At 45.9% G+C, this 25,227-nt stretch overlaps 1 protein-coding gene across 5 annotated transcripts in view; it reads right to left on the bottom strand.

Moving 5' to 3' along the window:
- The window catches only part of ASB9 (ankyrin repeat and SOCS box containing 9), a 33,906-nt gene extending 8,735 nt beyond the window's left edge, over window positions 1–25,171 (bottom strand). Inside the window, exons 1-5 of one of the 5 annotated variants that reach the window (XM_047716180.1) lie at window positions 23,351–25,171; window positions 19,145–20,016; window positions 17,592–17,800; window positions 9,700–9,779; window positions 1,886–1,993 (exon numbers count right to left, since the gene is read on the bottom strand). In XM_047716180.1, the coding sequence (XP_047572136.1) occupies window positions 1,886–1,993; window positions 9,700–9,779; window positions 17,592–17,682 (279 nt within the window). In that variant the 5' untranslated portion in view covers window positions 17,683–17,800; window positions 19,145–20,016; window positions 23,351–25,171. Of the gene's footprint in view, window positions 1–1,885; window positions 1,994–9,699; window positions 9,780–17,591; window positions 18,522–19,144; window positions 20,652–23,350 lie in introns of those variants that run through there. The other 4 variants (XM_047716182.1, XM_047716181.1, XR_007124804.1 and 1 more) reach the window with 4 other exon arrangements.
- Window positions 25,172–25,227: the final 56 nt, after the last annotated feature.

The raw sequence follows: 25,227 nt of genomic DNA, 5'->3' as shown, positions 1-25,227 counted from the left end.
GGCTTGTCTACGGGACTTGCTTTGCCCAATAGGACGAGAGCAAATGGGATGCAAGCCAAGAGCTTGCCTTCTTTTGATGCTCTTGGGATGCCTGCTACCACGGGCACCAGGCCAGGCTGCCTGGGAAAGGATGAGAGACCACATAGAGATTTCCTGTCTGCCCAGCCACCCCAGCAGGGTCATCACAAAGCAGCCTGCCCCAGCGAACTTGTCAGCTAACCTTGAAGGCCTAAGGAAGCCCAGCCAAGGTCAGCAGAACCAGGCCAGACCTGAAGAACTATCTGGCCAACATGAAAACCTGTGAGATAAATAAATGGCTCTTGTCTCTGTCAGATAAAGGGCTAGCATCCAAAATCTATAAAGAACTTATCAAACTCAACACCCAAAGAACAAATAATCCAATCAAGAAATGGGCAGAAGACATGAACAGACATTTCTGCAAAGAAGACATCCAAATGGCCAACAGACACACGAAAAAGTGTTCAATGTCACTCGGCATCAGGGAAATACAAATCAAAACCACAATGAGATACCACCTCACACCAGTCAGAATGGCTAAAATTAACAAGTCAGGAAATGACAGACGCTGGCGAGGATGCAGAGAAAGGGGAACCCTCCTACACTGCTGGTGGGAATGCAAGCTGGTGCAGCCACTCTGGAAAACAGTACGGAGGTTCCTCAAAAAGTTGAAAATAGAGCTACCTTATGACCCAGCAATCACACTACTGGGTATTTACCCTAAAGATACAAATGGAGAGCTCCGAAGGGGCACATGCACCCGAATGTTTACAGCAGCAATGTCTACAATAGCCAAACTACAGAAAGAACCTAGATGTCTGTCAACAGATGAATGGATAAAGAAGATGTGGTCTATATATACAATGGAATACTATGCAGCCATCAAAAGAAATGAAATCTTGCCATTTGCAATTACATGGATGGAACAAGAGGGCATTATGCTGAGTGAAGTAAGTCAATCAGAGAAAGACAATCATCATACGCTCTCTCTGATAGGAGGAATTTGAGAAGCAGGGCAGGTATTGTGGGGGGTAGGGAGGGAAGAAATGGAACAAGATGGGATCAGGAAGGAGATAAACCATAAGAAACTCTAAATCTCACGAAACAAACAGGGTTGCTAGGGGGAAGAGGGTAGGGAGAGGGTGGCTGGGTGATGGACATTGGGGAGGGCATGTGCTATGGTGAGCGCTGTGAAATGTGGAAGCCTGATGATTCACAGACTTGTGCAATTATATAACATATAATACATTATATGTTAAATAAATAAATAAATAAATAAATAAGTGGCTCTTGTCTCAAGTCACTAAGTTAGGGTGGCTTGTTACACGGCCAGACATAATGGGTAGGAACAGTGTTTGGTCATCACCCGCTGGGGCAGACATCCCATGCGTGCCACAAAGCTCTTTCCTCTCACCAGGGCACACAGCTTCATTGTCATCATCCCCCCTTTTCTCAGATACGGACTCTAAAGCTCAGAGCCCAAGTAACTTTTCCAAGTTTCCAATATTAGCAAATGGTAGACATGGTTTGGAACCATTATTCAGGTCTCACGGAGCCAAATGTTCCACGTTTTCTGTAATATTTCATTATGTTCCAGCCAAGGGACCGAAGGCAGAAATCTATTTCCGGGTATTTATTAGGAGTGACTGCTAAAGAAACTGCTGCAGACTCAAACCATTCCTTCCTGGCTAAAAATTCGGTTCCTCCTCTATCGCTAAGGCAAAGAAGCTTGATGGATGTCATGCTTTTGAAAAACACCCCTCTTCGACCTTCCAATCAGACTAGTCAAAAATGCCAGAAATGACTCAAAAGGGATGGAAACAGGCCCTTGTCATGGTCCCTAAGACATTATTTGAGTCACACTTACCTGAGCTCCATGCTTTAATAAAACGTTTGCACAAGAGGGATGACCTCCGAGACAGGCCTCATGGAGTGGGGACACGCGATCGGCGGTGATGAGGTTCACGGGCCAGCCCTGCAGGAGAGGAAGTGGGCAGAGAAAGGGATGTAAAGCCACAGCCCCATACGGTGGGGATTCAACCCCGATGCGGCCCTACGACAATTCTCTTTAAGTTCACTTGGCTCCCGCTCTGCCAGCATGCTGAGGTGTTGCTAATGATGTCAGGCAAACAAGGAACCTTCGTGCAGCTGGTGAAAGGATGTTATGCCACAGCCCCTGGGGAAAACAGCTGGAGAGTCTCCACTAGAGTTGACAAGATGCATCCCTGTGACCCAGCCATTTGACTCTTGGGGACACACATTCTAGACTGACTTTTCTCTCGTTCTCACTCTCTCCTGTCCTCTTACTTGCTCGCTTTTTGTCTCGATGAGGTCCACGGCAAGGAAGAGAGAGCGGTCTCCAGCCAACAGCCACCCAGGAGCTGAGGGCCTCAGTTCAAGAACCAGGAGGAACCAAACCTTGCCAACAGCCATGGAAGTGAGTTAGGACTGAGGTCCACCTCCGGTCGAGCCTTAAGTTGTCTTCGTCTCTGGCCTTCATCTTGACTGCAGACTCATAGGAGTCCCTGACCCAGGTGAACTGTGTCTTGATTCCTGACCCACAAACACTGTGAGCTAATACAGGTCTGTTCACGAAGCTTCTGAGTTTGGGGGTAATTGGTTACACAGCAAGAAATGCCTAATCTAGGGCCAAAGCATGAGGTGAACTTGCACAGACAGAGGCAGAAAGTCCTAAGACAGAGGGGAATGACATTCTCACTCTAGGTACTCGAGGTCCGAAGAGCCAAGGAAGTTGTCAGAAGACCATGCGTTTCATCAAACTGTGGAAAAACGTTGCTCTCTCCAGGAGATGGCTTATGAGCCCCATCCACGCAAAGCAGCAAAAGAACTCCAGGAGAGACCCCCCCAGATGCCCTGATCATGGAATACATTATCCTCGACAGGAGGAAACTGGGTACAACAAAAGTTGTTTTTCTTGGGACACATTAGGTAAGAATACGGTTAACTTAACTAATGACTTGGTAATACAATTGTACCTTTTCTTCCCATAATAGTTAAAATTTGCGTAAAATCATTCCAATGAACTGCCTCCCACATCATCATTCCTAACACATTCGTAAGTCAGTCATCCGATCCTGTCAGCTTTTACACTCTGATGAGTGTGACCTCATAGATTTCAAGAGGTCCAATCGTTCCGGACACACGCCTGAGTCAACAGGGTCCTGAATCTGGAGCCTTTCTTTGGGTGGGTCTGGGGAGGGGTTCTGCGAGACTCACTTGTAAATGAGAAGTTCTGACATCCCTTACAGTATTTTGCCCCCCCGCCCTGGCCCTGCTGTTCCCAGGGAGGGAAGGGACTACACCTTCCCCTCCTTTGTAACCTCGCATCCCATCTGTACCCAAAGAGCACTCAATAAACGCTTACCGACTACCGACTTAGGAAGAGCTGAGTTACTGCATAGATACCGTCACAAGTTCTGCCCATGGACTTTAGTGTGGCGTCTGTTATTTTATTTTATTATTGTCATTATTATTTTATTATTAAATTGGAGGCATCCCCTCAAAGATGTGCTCTTAGATCCTTTCTTTGCCCCCCTCAATGCTCTATATTTGTGCAATCGCTTCCCCTCACACTACTAGAATACACAAAAAATTCATAACTAGGAGGTTCCTTTCCCTTCAGTTTCACTTTGCCAACGTAGGACTGCGTGTACAGATCCTCGTTGAGCGACGGCGCTACTTTAAATGAACGGTGGCCGTCAGTCAGAATTATCTAGGATATTCTAGAATATCTTGAGGTAATTTTTTTTTAAAGATTTTATTTATTTATTTGACAGACAGATCACAAGTAGGCAGAGAGGCAGGCAGAGAGAAAGGAAGGGAAGCAGGCTCCCCGCTGAGCAGAGAGCCCGATGTGGGGCTCGATCCCAGGACCCTGGGATCATGACCTGAGCCGAAGGCAGCGGCTTTAACCCACTGAGCCACCCAGGCGCCCCTCTTGAGGTAATTTTTAACCCATTCCTTCACACAGGGTCCGTCCCCAGTGGGTTCTCAGGTTTTGAAAACATGGATCAATGGCTTCTCTTTCATCTTTCTGTAACCAATTGTCCCTAATCTTGGCCCATTCTCAGACCCTCTTTTAGACGGGGCCTCGGGGCTGGGCGATGTCAGGGCGCCCACGGTGACACAGCGCTCAGCACCTGGCGGCTTTCTGTCCCAGCTTCAAACGACATGCCCATCCCCGCATGAACCAACCTGAAGACCACAATAAGGTTCGGCTCTGTCCTTTGTCCTGCACATAACTGACGTGTCATTCTCTACACTCAGGGCAGAAGGAGGTCACGAGCAGCCTTCTCCTTCATGTTCATCAAACACATCGTTTCCTTCTACTGTAGCAAGGAGATCAAAGCCACCTGATGTGAGTATTTCACACATACCCCTCTCCCCACCCCTAAAATCTCTCTGCACGTCGCCAGTCCTCTGTTCTGCCATTGCTCCTTTCTTGGAGACAATCATTTGAGCTCACCCCAACAGCCCGTGACCTTACCCTGTCCCTCCACCACGTCATGACTTGCCTTCGGCCACCTTCTCACATGCGTTCTCCACCTCTCCCCTCCTCTGCAGGCACATTTTCCTTTTGTGTCTTGAAGTCTTTCCGTCGTCATTCCCAACCCTCTACCACACTACACTTCCATCCAATCCTCTTCTCCCCTTTGCTTCCCCTGCTTTTTTTCCTCTTCAAAAGCAGTCTGTCCCCATTGTCTCTGCTTGTCGCCCTTCTCTCACCTACCAACCCAGTCCTGCTGAAACTGCTTTTAAAGATCACCAGAGACTTCCTCCTTATTGAATCCAATATACATCGCTCCGTCTCCCGTCTCCGTCCACCTCTGAATTGGCTCTGTATTCATCCCAAGCTTGTGAAACCTCTCCTCTGGCTTCGCAAACCAAGCTCTCCCTGAGAAAGAACTAGATCTCTGACCTCCTACTGTCCTTTTCCTGTCTCTCTCACTAACTCTGGCCTTTTTCCTCCTCACAGCTCCGAAGTGCAGGCGTTTCAAAGATTTGTCCTCAGATCCTTTCATTTTTCTCTCAATACTCTCTACATACTGTATTTGGCTTTCTCTGCCCCTGATGCATGTCTCTAATTCCCCGCTAAGACGTAACCACCTAGAGACCCAACTCACAACATAAACGCAGCCTCTGCCAACAAGCAAACTCTCCCTGAAAAGGGCTCCTTGTCTCGCTGGCCCAACTTCTCTGAATGGCCCCACTATCTTGTCTCATACCTAGGATGGAGACCTCAGAGGGAGGGTAAGCAGCGTGATTCCAAAGTTCAAATGCTGGCACCATCACCTAACATGCAGCGTGACCTCGAGCCAGTGACTTATCTCCCTAAGCCTCAGTTTCCTCATTTGTAAAATGGGGACAGTTGTACCTACCCTACAAGATTGTTACGAGGACTAAGAAACGATGCGTGCTTAGCAACCTGTAACTTGCAGGCAATCATGATCTGAGACTTCTTATTCATTACCACTTTGCCTTCAATTAGCTGCCACATCGGAAAGATCTGATGTTTCAGAACACCGGGGTCTTTCCTTATTTCCACTTGGTAGGGACTTAGCCCTTTGAGGATTGCGGAGGGGGGCTGCTACATAAGGAGTTTTATTCAAGGAACTGAACAGCTGGTTTTCACCACTTGCTTTCAGCCATACCTTATTGCTAAGGTTCTCGGTCTCAGCTGTGCCTTTGAATCCCCTGGGGAGCTGCACCCCAGAGCATTTGCCATATAATCAAAGGAGGCTGAAGTCAGGCATCAGGCTTTTTAAGAACCTCACCTTATCCCAGACAGCTCAAGGCAATTCTAACGTGCAGTCCACATTGAGAACCACCACATTAAGGTCCCACTATGGTCAAGGAGTATCAGGATTGCTTTTGGCTGACCTAACAAACACTACTACTTTTTAAATAAGGTTTTATTAAAGTGCAATAAAGAAAAGTCCATAGAGCCTAAGTGTAAATCTCAGTGAATTATCATAAAGAAAACATGCATATTATCACTACACAGGTAAAGAAACCTGGTACTATCTGTCTTTTCACATTTAACCCCTCTGCTGGGAGGAGCTGCTAATACCATCTCCTACTCGTAATCTGAATTACCCCAATTACTAATCAGCATAGTTGGATAATTTTATTGAGCATTTGGACAACCCCTTTAATGAAGTGCCAGTCCAAGTCTCTTGCTCATTTTTCTGCCGGGTTACCTATCCTTTTTGTATTGATTTTAGACAAGGAATATGGGCCCTTCATTGGATGGATGGATAGATGTACATATATACATAGCAAATATTTTCTCATCTGTGGCTTGCCTCCTTGCTTTTTAAATATTGCCTTTTGATGAAGAAGTTTTTAATCTTAATGAAATCCAACTTATTGGCCTTTTTGTTTCTTTCTTCCTACTATTTGTGTCATGTCCATTTGCCTTTCTCTCTCATCTACACTATCATAATGTTCTCTTTTATTTAAAAAAAAAATCCTTGAATGCAGTGGTTCTACAGGAGCTTTTAAAAAACTACCAAAGCAAGGGGGCACCTGGGTGGCTCAGTCGGTTAAGCATCTGGCTCTTGATTTTGGCTCAGGTCATAGTCTCATGGTCTTGGGATCGAGCCCCGAGTTGGACTCTGTGGAGAATCTGCTTGAGATTCTCTCTCCGTTTCCCTCTCCCTCTGCCCTCGCTCCCCCTATTCGCTCTGTCTCTAATAAATAAATAAAATCTGAAAAAAAAGTAGCAGTGCATGAAGATTGCCCTAGTTAAAATTAGACTGTCTGGCGTGAAGCCCGGGCATTGTTATTTTTTAAAAACATCCTGGATATTTTAATGTGAAGCCGTGGTGAAGAATAGTTACGGAATGAGTTTCTCCCTTCCTGGGCCAAAAAAAATTTCTTTCCTCTTTTTTTTCTCTTCTCTCTTTGGTTTATAGACATTTGAATGTTGGTCTTACTTCCCTCCCTAAAATAGGTTTGGTTTAGCAACTGTGTTTGTCATTATTCTTTGATTAGCCAAAGTGTTATTAGTGTAATCAGAAAATAAATACCATGAGTGATGACGGTAACTGGAGTAGGTAATTTACATGTCGCCTCAGTTAACCCTCGCAGACTCGCATAAGGTAACCTAATAGACAATTTTTGGTCTTAATTCTTCACTCTCCCATAGTAGTGTAATACATTCACACCTTTGCCATCACCTCATAATTGAAAAAATGTACTTCCTTCATCCTTGACTTCAGACGTGGTCCTCCGACTTGCTTTGGCCAACAGGATGTTGGTAGATGTGACATGAACAGACCGGAAGTACTCCTGCACGGCTGGGCTTGCCCTGCTGTGCTCCAGCCTTTCGGCATGAGGACGAAATTCATTTTATGAAGGCAGAAACTGAGGTTCCAAGAAGATAAGTTGCTCAAATAATGTCACAGAACTTAGATAAAGATAATAGTTCCATCTGATGTGCAATAAACATAAATACTGAATATAAATGAATATCGGTCCAATTTAATAAGTGATATATAAAAGCTACAGTGATCATGTTTCTTCCCATCAAAATAGGTAAATGTTTCATTTTATCCGAGAAGCAGCTTAACTGCTTTTAGCTAGAGTTATGTGTTACTATCTAGATTTCGATTTATAATAGGGCTGCTGCTACCACAAACAGCTTAAGATAGTGGCTTAGGGTAGTCTGAAATTTTTCTTTAAAAATTGTTATCTTACAGGAGGATTTCTTAGTCTAGATAGGTCCATGAAATTGGAAATTTTTAAACTTTAAAACATTTATTTTTCACTAACAACCACCTAAAATGTCTGATGTCTTTCCATTATGAATCCAGACGACAAATCACAGTGGTAATAGCAGTCCATAGGACTATCACTGAGAGGAATCGCAGATACTTTTATTGTATTACAACTGTTATAGACATCTAAAATATCTCAAAATACGCACTCAACCTACTTACAAAATACGGTAGTTAATGGAATCGCCACTAAATCTCATTTAATGCAGTTTATATCACCATGTCACATTTGTCCTTTTACTAATTTTTTAAAAGGATTTTATTTATTTATTTGACAGACAGATCACAAGTAGGCAGAGAGGCAGACAGAGAGAGAGGAGAAAGCAGGCTCCCCGCTGAGCAGAGAGCCCGATGCGGGGCTCCATCCCAGGACCCTGGGATCATGACCTGAGCCAAAGGCAGAAGCCTTAACCCACTGAACCACCCAGGTGCCCCTGTTCTTTTACTAATTTGATAGCTCTTCTCAGTACTATGTTCCATGCATTTAAAACATTCATCCGAGAAGGGGTCCATAGACTTTGCCTGACTGCCAAAGGGTCCATGGTCTGAAAAGAGTCAATAGCTCCCACCTGGAAAGATCTATAGTCTTTTCAGAAAACAGAACATTCTGGGACGCCTGGGTGGCTCAGTTGGTTAAGCAGCTGCCTTCGGCTCAGGTCATGGTCCCAGCGTCCTGGGATTGAGTCCCACATCGGGCTCCTTGCTCATCGAGGAGCCTGCTTCTCCCTCTGCCTCTGCCTGCCATTCTGTCTGCCTGTGCTTGCTCTCTCTCCCTCTCTCTCTCTGACAAATAAATAAAATCTTAAAAAAAAAAAAATAATTAAAAAAAATAAAAAAAAAGAAAACAGAACAGTCTGAACAAAAACTTTTATTAGGATTTTGAATGGTGATTTCAACTGCTTTTTTTTTTTTTTACAAGTATCTTAGCTTAAGTTCCCAATAATTTCAAAGAAGCAAAACTCAAATTAATGTGTACTGCAAATTACACCTGTAGAGCAGAGAAACTGATGTCAAACTGGGCAGAGCCACTATCAGCTAGAGGTTCCATAAGACCGAAAATATCTTTGAAATGATAAGATGACATATTTAAAAAAGACATCTGCAAGCATTTATTTTACATCCAGGCTTTTGAACCTCAGCGCTACTGGCCTTTGGGGCTGGAATCGTTTCCTGAGGTAGAGGGCTGTCCTGAGCAACGTGTGATGTTCAGTGACGTCCTTGGTCTCTATCCACTCGACGCCAGCAGCACCCCCTACCAACCCCCACTCCCAGCTGTGATAACCAAAAATGTCTCCAGACATTGTCAAATGTTCCCTAAGGGGCAAAACTGCCTCAGTTGAGAAAAACTGTTTCGTGTGATAATTTTCAAGAATACAATCTATCGAGTAAAGCGAGGGCAACCTGAACACACTCATCTGCCTGTTATTCATCCAATAGGTATAATAGTACCGATCATGTGCACAGAATTGTACTAAATTCTAGTATTTACGCCAGCCTCCAGATAAGGAAATGGTTAAAGGGGACAGGATTCACCTCATTTTGCCAAAGAGGAAATTTCTGTCTTAAAAAAAATCAGACTATGATTTTTTTTCTCAGCATGGTGAGCGATAGGATATTCTTTTTTTTTTAATTTTTTTATTTTTTAAAGATTTTTATTTATTTATTTGACAGAGATCATAAGTAGGCAGAGAGGCAGGCAGAGAAAGAGATGGGGAAGCAGGCTCCCTGCTGAGCAGAGAGCCCAATGCGGGGCTCGATCCCAGGACCCTGAGATCATGACCTGAGCCGAAGGCAGAGGCTTTAACCCACTGAGCCACCCAGGTGTCCCGCGATAGGATATTCTTAATGTTTGTCTTTTTTTCCCTGAAAAGCCATGTACCTGGCTGATGAGGTTCCTCAGAGAGAGAAGACGTCCGTGGATGGCCGCTTCATGCACAGGAGACCAATCAGACACAATATCTGCATGGGAAGGGAGGACTGGGTTACATCCTGTCACCGTGCTATAGACCCAAGATGCAGCCCCACCGTCCATAAGAGCCTGAGGGGTCTTCCTGGATGGAGACATGGGAGTCCATCAGTCAAGACGCCCACGAGCCCTTCAGCATCTCTTCCCTCCATCAATGCTCCCAGTACACATTTTATTTGAAATGTCAAGGTAGCTAAAGAAAGAACTACAGCCAGTCTCCAACCTGAGGACAAAAGAGGTAGACTGGGGTGATGGACCGCGTGGGTTTCAAAGGCAAATGGTCCATTTAGTTCAGTGAGAGCTTCACTAATCACCAGCATTCGTGTGTTAAGCTGCGGTTGCCAGTCTAGCTTCCTTCATGAACTCGAACTTCGGTATCTCAGCAAACAGTGCCGTGTACTAATAGCGGTGATCACATCATTACGTACGCCATTAGGTTTAAAATCGGAGCTAAACAGAACGGTATCTATTTCTGGACTACCGCCCGTCCCAGTATCAAGCACAAAGCAGAGTTCAGTCTGACCTTGTAACAGGGACATTATTTACCCCAAAAGGCAGCATGGCAGTGTGGTTAAGAGAGCTCTGAATTCAGACCCCCTTGGGTGCTTCGGAGCTGTGGGTCCCCAGGCAGGCTCTGAGCCTCAGTTTCCTTCCCTGTCATATTAGGACAGCAATGAACTTACACACAGGTCAATAGCTATTAGCTACTATCATTATCCTGCCCTCCCCTTAAGCGGAGTCTTAATTACACCCCATCACCGCTGCTGTTGCAAATAGCAAATGTGTTCCACGACCACACAGGAAGAACACACGTTCTTTGGAAGAAACCCTATAAACCCTATCCCAACACATTAAATGTTTTCCTCTCTCTAATTGAATGTGGAGGTAATGTGAATGAGGCAGACCTGCATTTTCCTCATCTCAAGCTGTGACTGATTTCCAGAACAAGTATAGGAAGTCAGAATGTGACAAGGCAGAACGGTCTGATGGCAGGCATGCCTCGTAAGGAACCGGTGTCTCCTAAAAGCTAGGGAGACCTGGGGAACCAGGGAATTTACTAGTACCTTATCAACCAAAAAGCCAGAAAGGAGGAGGCTAGAATACTTTGTTCTTAACACAGTAGCTGAGGTCCGCCTTGCTCTCTGGGAGCTATCAAGACCCAGGAAAGTGTGTCCCATGGAGCAGATTACTATCATTCCAGATGAATGCATAAAGCATTTATAGGGAAGAGGAAGCCGAATGAGCCTATCGACACGCAGTCCATCCAATACTCTCCTCCTGGGGTCACTACGAGTACCTTACGTGAAATAGCTTTTCTTACCTCCCAAACCTTATGTTTAATCAATAGAAACTTCATGGCCTCACAGAATTCTCTGAGGTTCCTGATTCTCTCAGGAAAAAATTGCTGTTTCTAGTGCTTAGAGCCTACCCTCCAGACGGTAGCTATGGAAAGATTTCTCTCCAAATTAGAATTAAAAGGACAACTATGTCTATACCGTCGGAGCAAACACAAAACGCAATCTGCACAAAATCTTGGGTGCAAAGGAAGAGCCAAAAATTAAGGTTTGAAAATCCATTTTAAAAGAAATTTTGCAAGTGTATCCTAATGGATCACCATGTGTGTGATGATTAATCCATTTTTTTTCCCTCCAAGTGTTCAAGGGCTAAGAAACATAGCTGGCACATTCCCCTTTCTTTCTTTTTTTTTTTTCTAATTTTGTTTATTTATTTGACAGACAGAGATCACAAGTAGGCAGAGAAGCAGGCAGAGAGAGAGGCGGAAGCAGGCTCCCTGCTGAGCAGAGAGCCCGATGTGGGGCTCGATCCCAGGACCCTGAGATCATGACCTGAGCCGAAGGCAGAGGCTTAAACCACTGAGCCACCGAGGTGCCCCCACATTCCCCTTTCTTAAAGCGAGATCGGATAATCAGAGCTGACAGCCTAAAGAGTCCGGGCAGGTAATCTGGGTTCTAAATTGTAACTCTGTTCAGGTTTCATAAAAAATGATGCAATTATACAATCAACTACAGACAAAAACAGGCTTCACTTTCTATTCATTCGTCTTGAAACCATTCCTCCTTCCGCTTACGGTAAATCAAGAATCGTGTACTCCCCTAAGAGGAATAAAAAAGGCTACCTGTAGCGGGGACCCCATGCTTGAGAATGCGGCATTTACAAAGCAGACACAGTCTGTGTCACTGAGAAGCACAGGGGACTGTCCAGGTGCACGTGGTGGGGGGTTGAGCAGCCACATCTATGCGTACAGTTCTTGTAAGTGGAATCGTATGGAACATGGTCCTTTGCCACTGGCTTCTTCGACCTAGCATCATGTCTCAGGGTTCATCCACGTTATGGTAGGGAATAGCACTTCATCCCTTTCCACGGCCAAATAATACCCACTGTACAGACAGACCGCATTTTATTTATTCATTCGTCAGCTGATGGACACCTGGCTTGTTTTCGCTTCTTGGCTGTTATTAATGACGCCGCTATGAATGTTCATGAGCAAGTCTGTGGGTGGCTGTTTTCAGTTCTCCTGGCTTCATACGTAGGAGTGGAAATGCTCTAGGACAAGGTCACCCCATGTTTAGACTTTTGTGGAACTTCCAAACTCTCTTCCAAAAGCGTCATACCACTTCATATTCCCATCAGCGGTGTATGAAACTTTGCTTTCTAATTTAAAGTCATTTAGGGGGGGCACCTGGGAGACGCAGTTGTTAAGTGTCTGACTTCGCGGTTCAGGTCATGGTCCTGAGGTCCTGGGATTGAGGCCCGCCTCAGGCTCTCTGCTCAGCGGGGAGCATGCTTCTCCCTCTCCCTCTGCCCCTGCTTGTGTTCCCTCTCTCGCTGTGTCTCTCTCTGTCAAATAAATAAATAAAACCTTAAAAAAAAAAGTCATTTTAGACTAGGGTTCGGTAAGCCTATCATAATGTGTCTATCACTCCCGCCCAGGAGAAAAACTTGGGTCCCGACAAAGCCAAAATTCATGACAAATTTCCACGAGGATGTCCCCCTCAGCAGGTCTCTGAACAACTGAGTGATTATGTAAAGACTTAGAATCGTGACCGTGGGTAGGGTGACATTTTTCTAGCATCAGGAGCATGGAGATAGGTATCTTCGCGCATACATACACACACGGTTGTAAACACCATAATTTGCAACAGGGACTAGTCCCCACACACTCTCTTTAGCTCTTGAAAACACTGAAGAGACGGCTGAGACATACATCTTGTGTGGATCCTGCCTGGGAGGATCAGGGAGGGGGCTCTCCAGGGTTTCCCGGAGACCACACCCAAGCAGGCAATGAGCTACTGACAGCATGTGCAATTCCCCCCAGGGGGAAGCTTTGCCTGCCTTCCTGCTAAGCACCAGAGAGAGCAGACAGGGCAGGAAAGGGGACCTGTTTCCTCCAGAACACAGAAATGCTCCCAGTAGGAGACTGGATGAAGACGGGACTCAAGGTCACCATATCCCCTCTTCCACTGGCCCCACCACCGCCTTTGCAACTCAAGGGCCTTTGCCTGTACACAGTGCACCGGCCAAGCCCTGAGTATACGTTAGGGATTCTTCCCCAACACTCACTCAGCCGGGGTCTACTGGTTTTTCTGCCAGGAAATCGATGCCAAATGGGGTCACTGGCAAGGCCTCAGACACAGCAGCGGGGCTCGAGGTGGAAATGCGACAGGCAGCCCTTCTCCCAAACCCACTCTGCCAGTCCTCCGATGACTGCCATTAAACTTACCTTTCTCTTAAATCGAGTCTCCGGCAAACCCTGCAATGCATTAGGAAGGTCGCCGTTTCATTTTTCTTGCCATTCTAGAATGATTTTTTTTTTAATTTCCATTATTTCAGAAGATATTTTTAAAGGCATTAATTGATACATTCTGAGGAGAGCTGCTAACAGAGCTCTGAGGCAGTGGCATGAGTCTGTCTCCATCCTGGAAACAATGTGCGAGGTCAAGGGGAAGAAGGGGAGGTTAGGTGGCCGCGGGAGGGCAGGAGCGTCAGCCTTCGGCCTACGGGACGTGGAAAGGGGAGGCCCAGGGGTGTTCACCGACATAATAGATGATCTGGGGGCTGGGGTCACAATTACGATGGACCCTGATTGGATCCTGGGACAAATGAAAAGAGGAGGAAGAGACACAGAGCCTCGTGGTCAGAAACAGGAAACAGAAAGGCTCAGTGAGGCAGCTCTTGGGCAAGTCTGACCTGTCCCCTGTAATTCTTTCTCCAGCCTCTTCTTTCTCGGTCTCTGTCTCTCTCCACAGGGACCTCACAGCAGCACCCATTCTGTCTGGTCAGGCAGGTTTCCCCGGAAAACCTGCCCCTGCCAAGGCACCCCGATGTCTCAAAAGCCACCATGAACGCACGGGCTTGCTTCCTTTCCGGGCCTGTTCGTGCCTGTCTCCTCTTTAAATGTGAGCCCACTCTCTACCGGGTGGGCTCGATTTTGTGAGGAAAGAAATTTCCCTACACAAACCTGCAGGGGTGGGTGGTGTTTAGTTTCTCCTTCAGCACGTTCTCCTAAGTTGCTATGGGGAGGTATGCGTTGGTTTCCTAGAGCCGCCATAACAAAGTTGGCTTAAAATGACAGGAATCCATTGTCCCCTAGTTCTGAAGGCTAGAAGTCCCACAGGAAGGTACTGTCAGGACCATGCTCTCCCCCAGAGGCTCTAAGCAAGAATCCTTCCTTCTCTGCCCCTTCTAGTTTCAGGTGGCAGCCGTCCATCTTTGCTGGGGTTTCTGGCTTGTTAGATGTGTTACCCCAGTCTCTGCTTCTGCTGTCATAGGCCTCCCCCTTTTCTCCCCTCTTCTTCTTATGAGGACACCGGTCATCGAATGAGGGCCCACCCTACTCCAGTAGGGCCTCATCTTAACTAATTACATCTACAAAGACCCCATTTCCAAGTAAGGTCACATTCTGAGGTACTGGGGGTTGGGGCTCCAACCTATCCTGTGGGAAGACTCAATTCACCCCATAACAAGGTGTTTTTGGGAAGAAAAAAGAAAGATACTCTTTTTTTTTTTTTTTTTGCTGCTGGCGGAGGACTGAAACATTAAACCCATCTCTCCGAAGAGCTGGTTGCCATCTGCATAACCTTTGCTCCCTTCCTTCAGAAGAGGAGGCGGAGAGAGGCCTGCAGGCGAGGAAGGGAACAGCTGAGTTCCCCCAGACGAGCGGCACCGGGCCCTTGTTAACCCCTGCCCTGGTCCGGTGCCCGGGACACGCTTCACCTGAGCTGAGTCTCTCGACGGGGCTGTTGGGAAACAGCATGTGGAGTACTTCGCCTTCCACACCTCACCAAGGTCAGGCATTCAGAAGCATAAACAAGGGCAATTCGGTTGTGCCCAAGGGGCAGGGCTGTACAAAGCAGGGGGAGCCGGGCTCCGCTCAGGAAAAGGCGCATTGGAGAGCCTGGGAGGGCTTCATGGTGGCAGCGGCCAGGCTGGACGTGGAAGATGAGGGGGACCTGGCCAGCCAGAGGTGGGGGACAAGGAAGGAGGGGAGCAGAGGCGTCCTGTCTTCTGCCCTTGTGACTTCTGCTTCTTTGGAAACTTCTCATCTTTTAGTTCCTAGGGAATGACAACATCCGAATCTCTTTCTGCTTCTCTAACTCACTGGGCCTACGTGCTCACCTGCAGGCCTGGCACGGGGCTCCATGCCTGGCTCTCAGCTCTGGGCCATCAGACTAGCTCTCCTTTCCCAGGATGTCAGCGCAGCCCCCGCAGAAGACTCTGAGGTCTCAGCTTCCTGACCTGTTGCTCTCCCAGTCTGGGCCACATGGGCGCGCTATGCATTGGGCACGGGCATCGAAACTCTGATGTTCAAAACAGAAGCCCTGTCCTCCCTTCCTCACGTGGCTCCCAAGCCAGCTCCCATCCCCAGCTTCTCTCTTACCTAGCCCCCTTGGCTGACATTAATTTAGACTTCAAAACTTTACAGTTTCGGCTGCCTTGCCTCTTTTAGTCCCAATACTTAGTCAAGCAACATAGACTGACTGCGCTCTCCTTTGAAATTGTCACCCATGTCCCCTTTCTATGTCATTCCCCAAGTTCGATCCAAATGTAAGCTCCATGCTTAGATGGTGAGTGCACGGTTCTCCAAGCACCATCAGCCTCACCTGGGAGCTTATTATTAGGAATGCAGACTCCCAGGCTTCACCCAGGCCTATCGGGGTATTAGAAGCCCGGGGTAGGGGGGTGGGGGGACAGCCATCTGCATGTGCCCAAACCCTCCTTGCACGAGACAGGGATCCCATCCTCCATCCTGACTGCGGCGACCAGATTCATCTGCTTAGAGTCTTCCTTAATGCCCAATCTCCACTCCAGAACCATCAATGGCTCTCAACTCCCTGCCTCATGAAGGCTTAATGCCACCGATCCTTTTGCAGCTCCATGACCGAGCTCCAGCCCTCCAGACTTGTCCTCAGTCGACTCCCTAAGCCCCTCCACCCCCTTACTCTTTACTTACAGAGTGTTCACTTTCTAAGCACCAGACCTTTGAGAATATGGGCAGCTGCTCACCTCCACCCAGCAAAGGATCCTGCCCCAAATGGGAGTTAGAATAGGACCCTAATCAGTGAAAAGAGGCTGTCACCCCACTTTGGAGTGGAAATAAAAATAAACATCATACCTAGTGTAAAATAACCATGTGGAAATCACCCAGATTACTGAGACTTTCCCATATGAACTTGGAAATACAATTTGCTGCTTTCAAAACATATTTATTGGGGTGCCTGGGTGGCTCAGTGGGTTAAGCCTCTGCCTTCAGCTCAGGTCATAATCTCAGGGTCCTGGGATCAAGCCCTGCATCGGGCTCTCTGCTCAGCGGGGAGGCTGCTTCCCCCTCTCTCTCTGCCTGCCTCTCTGCCTACTTGTGATCTCTGTCAAATAAATAAATAAAATCTTTTAAAAAAACCATATTTATCTAATTCCTTTTTTAAAAGCCATTTTTGGTGCCACTCTGCTTTCTATTGCTCCAAGTCTGTGCTCCAAAAATTTGACGAATCCAGTTCTGCCTTTGCGAACCCGAATCCTGCTTACTGCTCTGCTCCTGTCCCGAGCAAAATTGGATACATGCATATCGGCTGGGTTAGTGGGAGGGAAGGCATTTTGTTATTTTATTTCTTCTGGGGGTTCCCCCCCACCCCCGCACCTTTCAGCAGCTGTAGCAGAGGAAAGTAATAAATCCTCCCTGACTGCTGGGTCCCTGCAAATTGCCCCTGTGATGGACAAGTGTTGTGGGCAGCCTTGCTAGTAACATGAGTCTCAATGTCATTATCGCTCCTCTGATGCTTAGACCCATTTCTCAGAATCCTTTCGGTCATCAGGCACCTGCTGAACGCTCACCAAAAAATGACAGTTGCCCAGAGGCATGAGACTCTACAGTTAGCAAAGACACCACGTGACAGGTGACAAGCATCCCTAAAAGATGCTTCTCCAAAGGTTAAAAAGAAAAAAGTCTCCTTTTAAAGTGAATCAATCAGTACTCAGTGTTTGGACGTCATTTAAAGGCCAGCCCCACCTACATGCCAAATACCTAAGACCTTTTAATAAACGACTTGGCAGTAAGCTTTATACCTCCATTCTTTGGAGCTGACGTTTCTACTGGTGAATGAACTGTGACAATTGACTTTGTACGGTCTCTGGGACTCTGCAGATAGAGGTGAACCATGTGAAGGATACAGACCTTCCAAGCTGTGGACACACCTCAGACAGAACCCCTGACTTCACCCCACCCTCTCCTCCCCCACGCACGGTATGCAGCCTCCCCAGCACCCTGATGCCACTGCCTGGCGACTCACCCCCCATCCACGAGTTCGAAAGGAGCCGGGTGTCAGGAAGGTCCCCTGGCCTCAGGGACTTGCTGCTCCTGCCCCGTGGCTCGCCGTCCATGGTGCTCTCCTGGCCAGGCAAGCTCCACTCTCCACTTTGGTCGCTCAGTTGAGTCCAAATTCCATGCTTCCCCTGCTCCTGGGAATTCCAGCGCTGGGGCTGGCTGAACCACACAGTCCTGGGCAGACGGTAGAGAACAGCAGAGAACAGAGCAGGCACGGTAATCTGAGCACTACCTGTGGTCAGACAGACGCGCTTTGCGCCCAGACACACAAACACACACGCGCACACACACACACACATGCTCCACCTAGCTGCCTGGAGGTTGGCCAAAGCTCACAGCGGCCCCCCAGCTCCAGTCTGCAAAGCTGCTGATGTCACGTCCTTTCCCAAACTGAGACCAATCAGTGAGGAAGCCTTGGTTTATCAGGAAGGAAAGCCAGTTTGTAACTTTTTGGAGAGCAAAGGGAACAAGCAGGGTGGGGGGGGGGCGTGAAGGAAGCCACTCCCTGCACTCAGCTGAGGTCGGCTGGTTCTCTAGGGGCTTCTCATTGCGGAGAAAGCCCCAGAACCCGAGAGCTGAGAGAGCGGGTTTCGCTGCAGCCTGCCTGAACTGCTTGCCCAGCAACATGCACAGCACGCCCTGGCCATCTGCACATGTGGTTTCAATTTTTCTGGGAGTTTCTTATGGGAAAATGTGCCTATATATTACAAAAATGCCCCTTTGGATGGAACTTCTGTTTTCTTCCCTCTGACTGCTAGGATTTCCCTCTGTGTCCTGCTTCTCCCTTTCCCCACCAAACTCTATTTTAACTCCTAAATAAATAATTAATGGTTGCTACTGTTAAATGGGTTGCTGCCTGGCCCTGGGGTGCCGGAGACACCTACTACTTTGTTAATTATAAAAAGTTTTCCTCTGGGAAGGTCTCACCTGCTCGCCTTTAGGAAAACAGTGGGTCCTTGTATGTGGGTCTCCTCAGGTGGACCCGGGTTCCCCCGCACCCCTGGGTGCTGCTTCGGGCTGACGGCCGGCCCCAGGGCGCCTTTCTTCCCAGGGAGGGAAGGACCTGAGTTAGTCTCAGGCACAGTCTGTCTCTGAAATGGCTGCAGAGGATTTGGGGGTTTTGTTCATTTGTTTTGTTTTGTTTTAATGCCCAAAAGGTAGCCACACAGTTTCAGACTTAGGGAGTCCTGGACGGAAACACTTGGCAATGATGCGAGGAACGGCCTTCACATTTTTTTTTAAGATTTTATTTATTTATTTGACAGACAGAGATCACAAGTAGGCAGAGAGGCAGGCAGAGAGAGAGAGAGGAGGAAGCAGGCTCCCTGCGGAGCAGACAGCCCGATGTGGGGCTCGATCCCAGGACCCTGGGATCATGACCTGAGCCGAAGGCAGAGGCTTTAACCCACTGAGCCACCCAGGCGCCCATGGCCTTCACATTTTAAAATGCATTTCTGGGCAGACATATGGACACACATTCATCCCTTTCCATTTTTCACAGAAATGTAATTGTATTACCATCTTGTTCCATGCCTCTCGCGCTCGGTTCATCTTGGAGTTCTCCCCACGTGGGTCTGTAGTTGTCCCTTCCTTTCTTCATTACTGTGTAGCGTTCCATGTCGGGGCCCAAGTATCTCCCTCTTCCCCGATGATGGAGGCAGACCGTTACCGTCTCCGTGAGGACCACAGAAATAGCGCAGTTCATGTTTTGGTCTCAGTGGCTCTGTGCACACCTGCAAATGTTTCTGGAGGAGAGATTCCTAAGAGGGGAAAAGGCCAAGTCGGAGGTGTGCTCCCACAATGTCCAGAACTAAAGACACACGCGGAAGTGACTACAAGCCAAACGGGAATTCTGAGTGAGGTTGGGGGCTTGAGGCACGGTTGAGCTTGACGGTACTGGAGGTTTCCAGAAAGCCGTCGTTGCAGCAAAGTAGGCAAAGGCGCGGGAGACCTCTCTGTATTCCTGCTTACAGCTACACACACAGGCTCAATTACCTCAATACTCATTTCATTTTGGAGAAGGATTGAGAGAAACTTCCAGATTGTTCCTTCAAGATGGAGAGAGACTCTGCCAAACTGCCCTCTGGTTCTTCGCAGAATTTACCGAACAGGCCAGCGGCGTAGGCGTTGTTCGCTTCAACATCAGGACAGATTCAAAGAACTGCAAAACTTGCCTTTGGCAGAGACTGAGAAATGTGTTCCCATCGTAGGCTGGAGGACACGGAGTTAATATGTGATATGATCCTCGTTCTTTGAGTAAAATCTTCATGGCACAGCTTCTTTATTTACTTTTAATCAAACTCCAAGAAGAGAGCCCTTTTCTATATCCAGATTTCAGCTTATTGTCCAAAAGGGCAATAAAGAGTATTTCCAGGTTGTTGCCTTAGTACCTGGGAAGGAATTACTTAGCTTTTAACCTTGTCCCTATATTTATAACGTTGGTCACCTCTTGTGAATAGGAGAGGACGGGAACTGATTTTTTTTTTTAACTGCTCAACCATACCTCCAGTCAGGAGGAATTCAAACAGCATTACAAGAGAAGTCATGCATTTTGAAGGGTCTGTGTGAGGGCGAAGCTGATTTACATGTGTATGAGCTGTGACTCCCGAGAAGGACAACTGACAAATTTCCAGTCAGTCCTAGTGTGTGCGCGCGCACGCGTGCTCAAGACACTTGGCCCAGGTTAGGTAAGAAAAAAGAGTTGTGGCCTGCAGCAGCAGTAAAGGCCACAGTCATTCTTTATCAAGTGCAGTCTTAACACTAGCCAGTGCCTCTGCGCACCCCCCCACCTAGATGTCCACGGCTGACATCACTCATGGCCTCTTTCCCCCCAACCCCAGGCCTTGGGGAGCTTTGAAAGTCACCTCCAATCAGTCAGAGTTGGCCCAAGCGCAGAAACCTCTTGTCATTCCAGCCAGCAATTTTTCTAGCACAAAACCTTTAAAACCCCAAAGCTACACATCTCTGATAATTTGGAATCCTCTGCGCTTCCCGCAAAAAGCCTTGCTGTTTCCTTTATTCTGGCTTAGGGGTACTTGGGACCACACTCACTCATTTCGGCTCTATCTAGCAGTACAATAAGATTCCAACAAGGATGTGTTCTTTAAAGTCCCGCATAATGCAGTATTCTTGAGAAAAACAATCTAGCAAATCAAAATCGAAGGAGATGGTTTGCATCACAATGGGGCTGGAGTCTTGAGAACTGCCAAGGGCACGGAAGACAAAAGTGCGGGTGGGGCGGCTTTCTAGCTCCAAGGAGAAAACAGCCCGTGATCCTTGATCAGATCCTCACTGGGATGTGTTGTCGGGGAGAGGGGGGACAAGACCGAAAAGACATCAATGCCACGATTGCAAAAATTTATATATGGACTAATATCATGTCACGAAAGCATCACCGTCAAGCTTCCTGCAAGTGATTACTGCACCAAGGGGATACGAAAGAATCTCTGGACTCCAGGAGTTGCTTTGCTGCAGTGCTCAAGACAGAACCACATGCAGCTTGCTCAGGGAGGAATGCCTGCCCCTGTGGACACACTGTGCACTGAAGACAAAAAGCTAATGCAAGCTCCACAGTCAAAACACACAAGTATATGTAAAGCCCACATTGCCCAATCTGTTCACAAGCCACTGCCATTCCTCAAAAACCCAACAGCCACACGTCCCAGCACCTCCAGCTGACTAGAAACACTTCTCTCCTTGTGCAATTACATAAGCCCATAAGATAAACAACAGCCTGTTTTTATTAAAAATTTTTTTGATATTTTTGGTCATCAGGGGCTTTTTTCCATAACATCGAATTTTAAAAAAAATATTGCACCAAAATATCTACTTTGACCATAGAGTTTCTGGGTGGCCCCTTACATTTTCTGCAACACTCGCCTCAGCTAACCCTGGTCTTGGGGAAGAATCATGACCTCCACAGTTTATTCACAAATGGCTCGTTTAAAATGATTTGTATAGGGGTGCCTGGGTGGCTCAGTAGGTTAAGAGTCTGGCTCTAGATTGCGGCTCGGGTTGTGATTTAGGGGTCGTGATCTCAGGGTCATGATCTCATGGGATCAAGCCTATATTGGGCTCTGTGCCCAGTGGGGTCTGCTTGAGATTCCTTCTCTCAAAAACAATCTTTAAAAAAAATTATTGGTATATGTATTCATTATACATGGCTTATGTACACATGTGTTCTACAGGCATGTGCACACACATGCATACATGTGTACATATAGATGCATGAGTGCATGCACACAGATAAGCAAATGTGGCAAAATGCTAAAAATGGGTGAACTGAGCTGATGGGTATCTGAATGTTCATGGTATTATTCTTGTCATTTTTCTGTAAGCTGGGAAAGTTTCCAAACAACAGCGGCAGGGGGAATCATACTACATAAAAATTAAAATCCCTAGCAAGCTGTTTGTCCACCATTCCTCCCTCCCCATGCCAGCTCCAGGCACATCAAATCGTCTCCACTGTGAGCACTGTTACTGAGAAAGATATCATCTGTAAACCTCAGGTTTCTTTGACAAGGCGATATTAGAAATATCAGGGAAGAGAATCACTTTGGGAGAAACCGTTCCTTAATAAAGAACACAGAAAAAAACAGATGTCGAATGATATACCTAAACTTTTAAATACTTTAAGGGATGTCAAAAGAGTTGAGGCTTAAGTCTTCAAATAAAACAGGCAAGTTTCCTTTTTTAAAATAATGACTCAAGGCAGATGAGGGATATAGTCAGATAAATGATGGATGGACAGATAGAGGAGAGACAGACGCAGGGTACAGAGACTGATGTATTAGGTGTCTCTGTAGAGAGACATGTGGTACCTGGATAGGTAATACTGCATGTTCGTGTGGTTACAAAAATACTTTTCCCTGAAAGTGATTTATTGTGTAATATTTCAATTATTTTTAACTATTACTTTAAATAGTTTTTTTAATCAGTAGATAACTCTTTTGAACATCTAAGAAATACTTCAAACATTTAAAAAGATTTATTAAAAATTGAAGTACATTAGCAGTATTTGCAACAGTAAGAAATTAGAAGTAATCTAAGTATTCCAACAATATAGAAGTAGCTAAGAGATAGAAGGCAACCATTTAAGAGGATAGAGTCAAAGGGTTTGAAACTGAGAAAATCATTACAGTATGGTGTGAGGGTAAGGCAAGAATCAAAAATACTTTTACGACAGGATCATGACGTTAAACCAAGCAAAGAAAGCAAAACAAAACAAAAAACATGATATTCTGAAAAAAGTCACTAAAATTTCATGGTAAAAATAAACTAATAAATTTTAGACATCTGCCCAAGGAGTTCTTTCACAATTCAGTCACCCTGCCAGGGACCTTGCTTAATCACCTTACCTAAAACAATAGCTGTCATCATCACTCTTTACCCCAATATGCTTTATTTTTCTTATCACTTTTCTGACAGGATGATACATATGGGTGTATGTTAAGAACCCCCAAAAGCAAGCAATATTATAGCGTATAAACCTGAAGATTCCATCTGATGGTCTAGAATTAGAAAATATAAAGATCACCTCATGTCCAATCTCTGTATTTGTAAATCATAAAACATGGCAGCGGCCCCAAGATGCAGGGATCTGGACCTGTTCTGCATCTACATCCTTCTGGAATCAGAAGGATAGTTCTGGTAAGTGGTCTCTTGGGGCTCAATTTGGAATTAAAGTGCCCCCCGCCCCTCCACACACACGCAAAACACACTTACCAGAGCTGGGAGGTCCATACAAGTGATTGGTGAAATTCATGGTCTGCAGTTTCAGAAAGTGGATGGAACAGCAGGATCCTCAATTCCTTGGAGCCACAGACAGAACGAATATCCTAGGATATCCTGGGGCTTAACACAGAGCTCAGACATTGAACAAGATGCAAGTTGATAAAAAAAAAAAAAAAAACGTACTCAGGAGAACACTTTAAAGATAGAAAGCCTCCAATTCCTGAATGTTCTATGTACATATTTTAATTACTGAATATATATGATATGTATTTTAATTTAACAGTATTTTCTTTTAAAGTTTCTGCCTTTGATATTGGGCTTAGAAAAGACCTTCCCTTCCGTGTACATTTTCTTCTAATATTTGAGAGTATTTGAAATTTTCTCACATTTTCTAAAAAACCAAGATTTGTTTTTGGAATGTGATGTTAAATAGGAATTTAAAATAATTTAATCTTTTTTCCCTAGGTAGTTAACTAATTAACTTACTTGATATTCCAAAGTTGTAAAAATTGAAAAAAAGGTCTTGAACAGTACTAACAGAAATATGCTAGCCATACCTATAATTTAAAATTGTATGGGAATCACATTAAAAAAGTAAAAAGAAGTAGAATTAATTTTCATGATGAATTTTATTTAACCTAACATATTAAAAATATTATCATTTCAATGTGCAATCAACATCAAAATTATTACTATTTTACATGTTTTGTACTGAATCTTTAAAACACGGTATGCTTTTTTATACTACAGCACGTCTCAATTCAGCCTAGCCACATTTCAACTGCTCAAAAGCGTCATGTGGCTTGTGGCTTCTGTACCGAATAGCCCAAGATTATAGCAATGTTTCTCAGTCTCACCACTCTGACATTTTGGACTGCTAATTCTTTGCTGCATGGCTGCCCTGTGCACAGTAGGATTCCTCTCTGACCTCCAGCCACTAGATGTCAGTAGCACCCCTCCCTCAGTTGTGGCAACTAAAAATGTCTAAACTTTACCAAATGTCCCCCGGGGGGTTGGGGGGAGGCGGGGGTAAGAAGGAAGGACAAAATTGTCCCCAGTTGAGAATCAAAGGGCTAGAAATACTGGGGAGAAAATACATGTTTGGAACAAACCTTAGAAACATTTGAGAAAAAAAATTTTCTTCTTAGAAGCTAATATTAACTATACTCACTGAACCATGACAGAAGTACTTACAACAATTGAAAGTCTATCCAGGTTCCAAGTTCCAAATTCACAAAAAGGAGGAGGAGATTAAAGAAAGGCTAGCAGTGGGAAAAGCAGAAGGGGAAGGAGTGGAAAAAAAGAAAAAGAGAGGGGGAGGGGAAGGCTGTGTTTTCTATTATAATTGTCATGCTTCTTTGGGGCCCAGACTCACAGAAATAATATTGACCCAGCATTGAGCCCATCTTAGTGACAGTCATTAACATGTCAGAGAAAAACCTTGAGGCTCTTGACTTTGAAAATAAGCTGATGGATGCTTGGGCTGCAACAGGCATCAAACAGGGCCTGGGGGTTCAGCTAGTTGGGATGCCCCAGTATTGCTTGAGCCTACAACTGTTTCCTGGGTGCTTTGGTGGCTCAGTTGTTAAGTATCTGCCTTTGGCTCAGGTTGTGGTCCCAGGGTCCTGGGATCAAGCCCACATCAGGCTCCCTGCTCTGTAGGAGTCCTGCTTCTCCTTCTCCCACTTCCCCTGCTTGTGTACTCTCTCTTGCTGTCAAACAAACAAACAAACAAACAAGAACTGTTTCCTTCAAAGAACAGCATTTAATATCAAAAGTGATGAGCAATAGACCCCAACTTCTGAGTGAGCTAATCTCTTCCAACATCTCCCTTATCAACCAGGACCTCAGTAACTGGAAGTTTCCAT

The sequence above is a fragment of the Lutra lutra genome, chromosome X (assembly GCF_902655055.1).
Source record: "Lutra lutra chromosome X, mLutLut1.2, whole genome shotgun sequence".
Taxonomy (NCBI): domain Eukaryota; kingdom Metazoa; phylum Chordata; class Mammalia; order Carnivora; family Mustelidae; genus Lutra; species Lutra lutra.
This window is presented reverse-complemented; position numbering and strand designations above follow the sequence as displayed.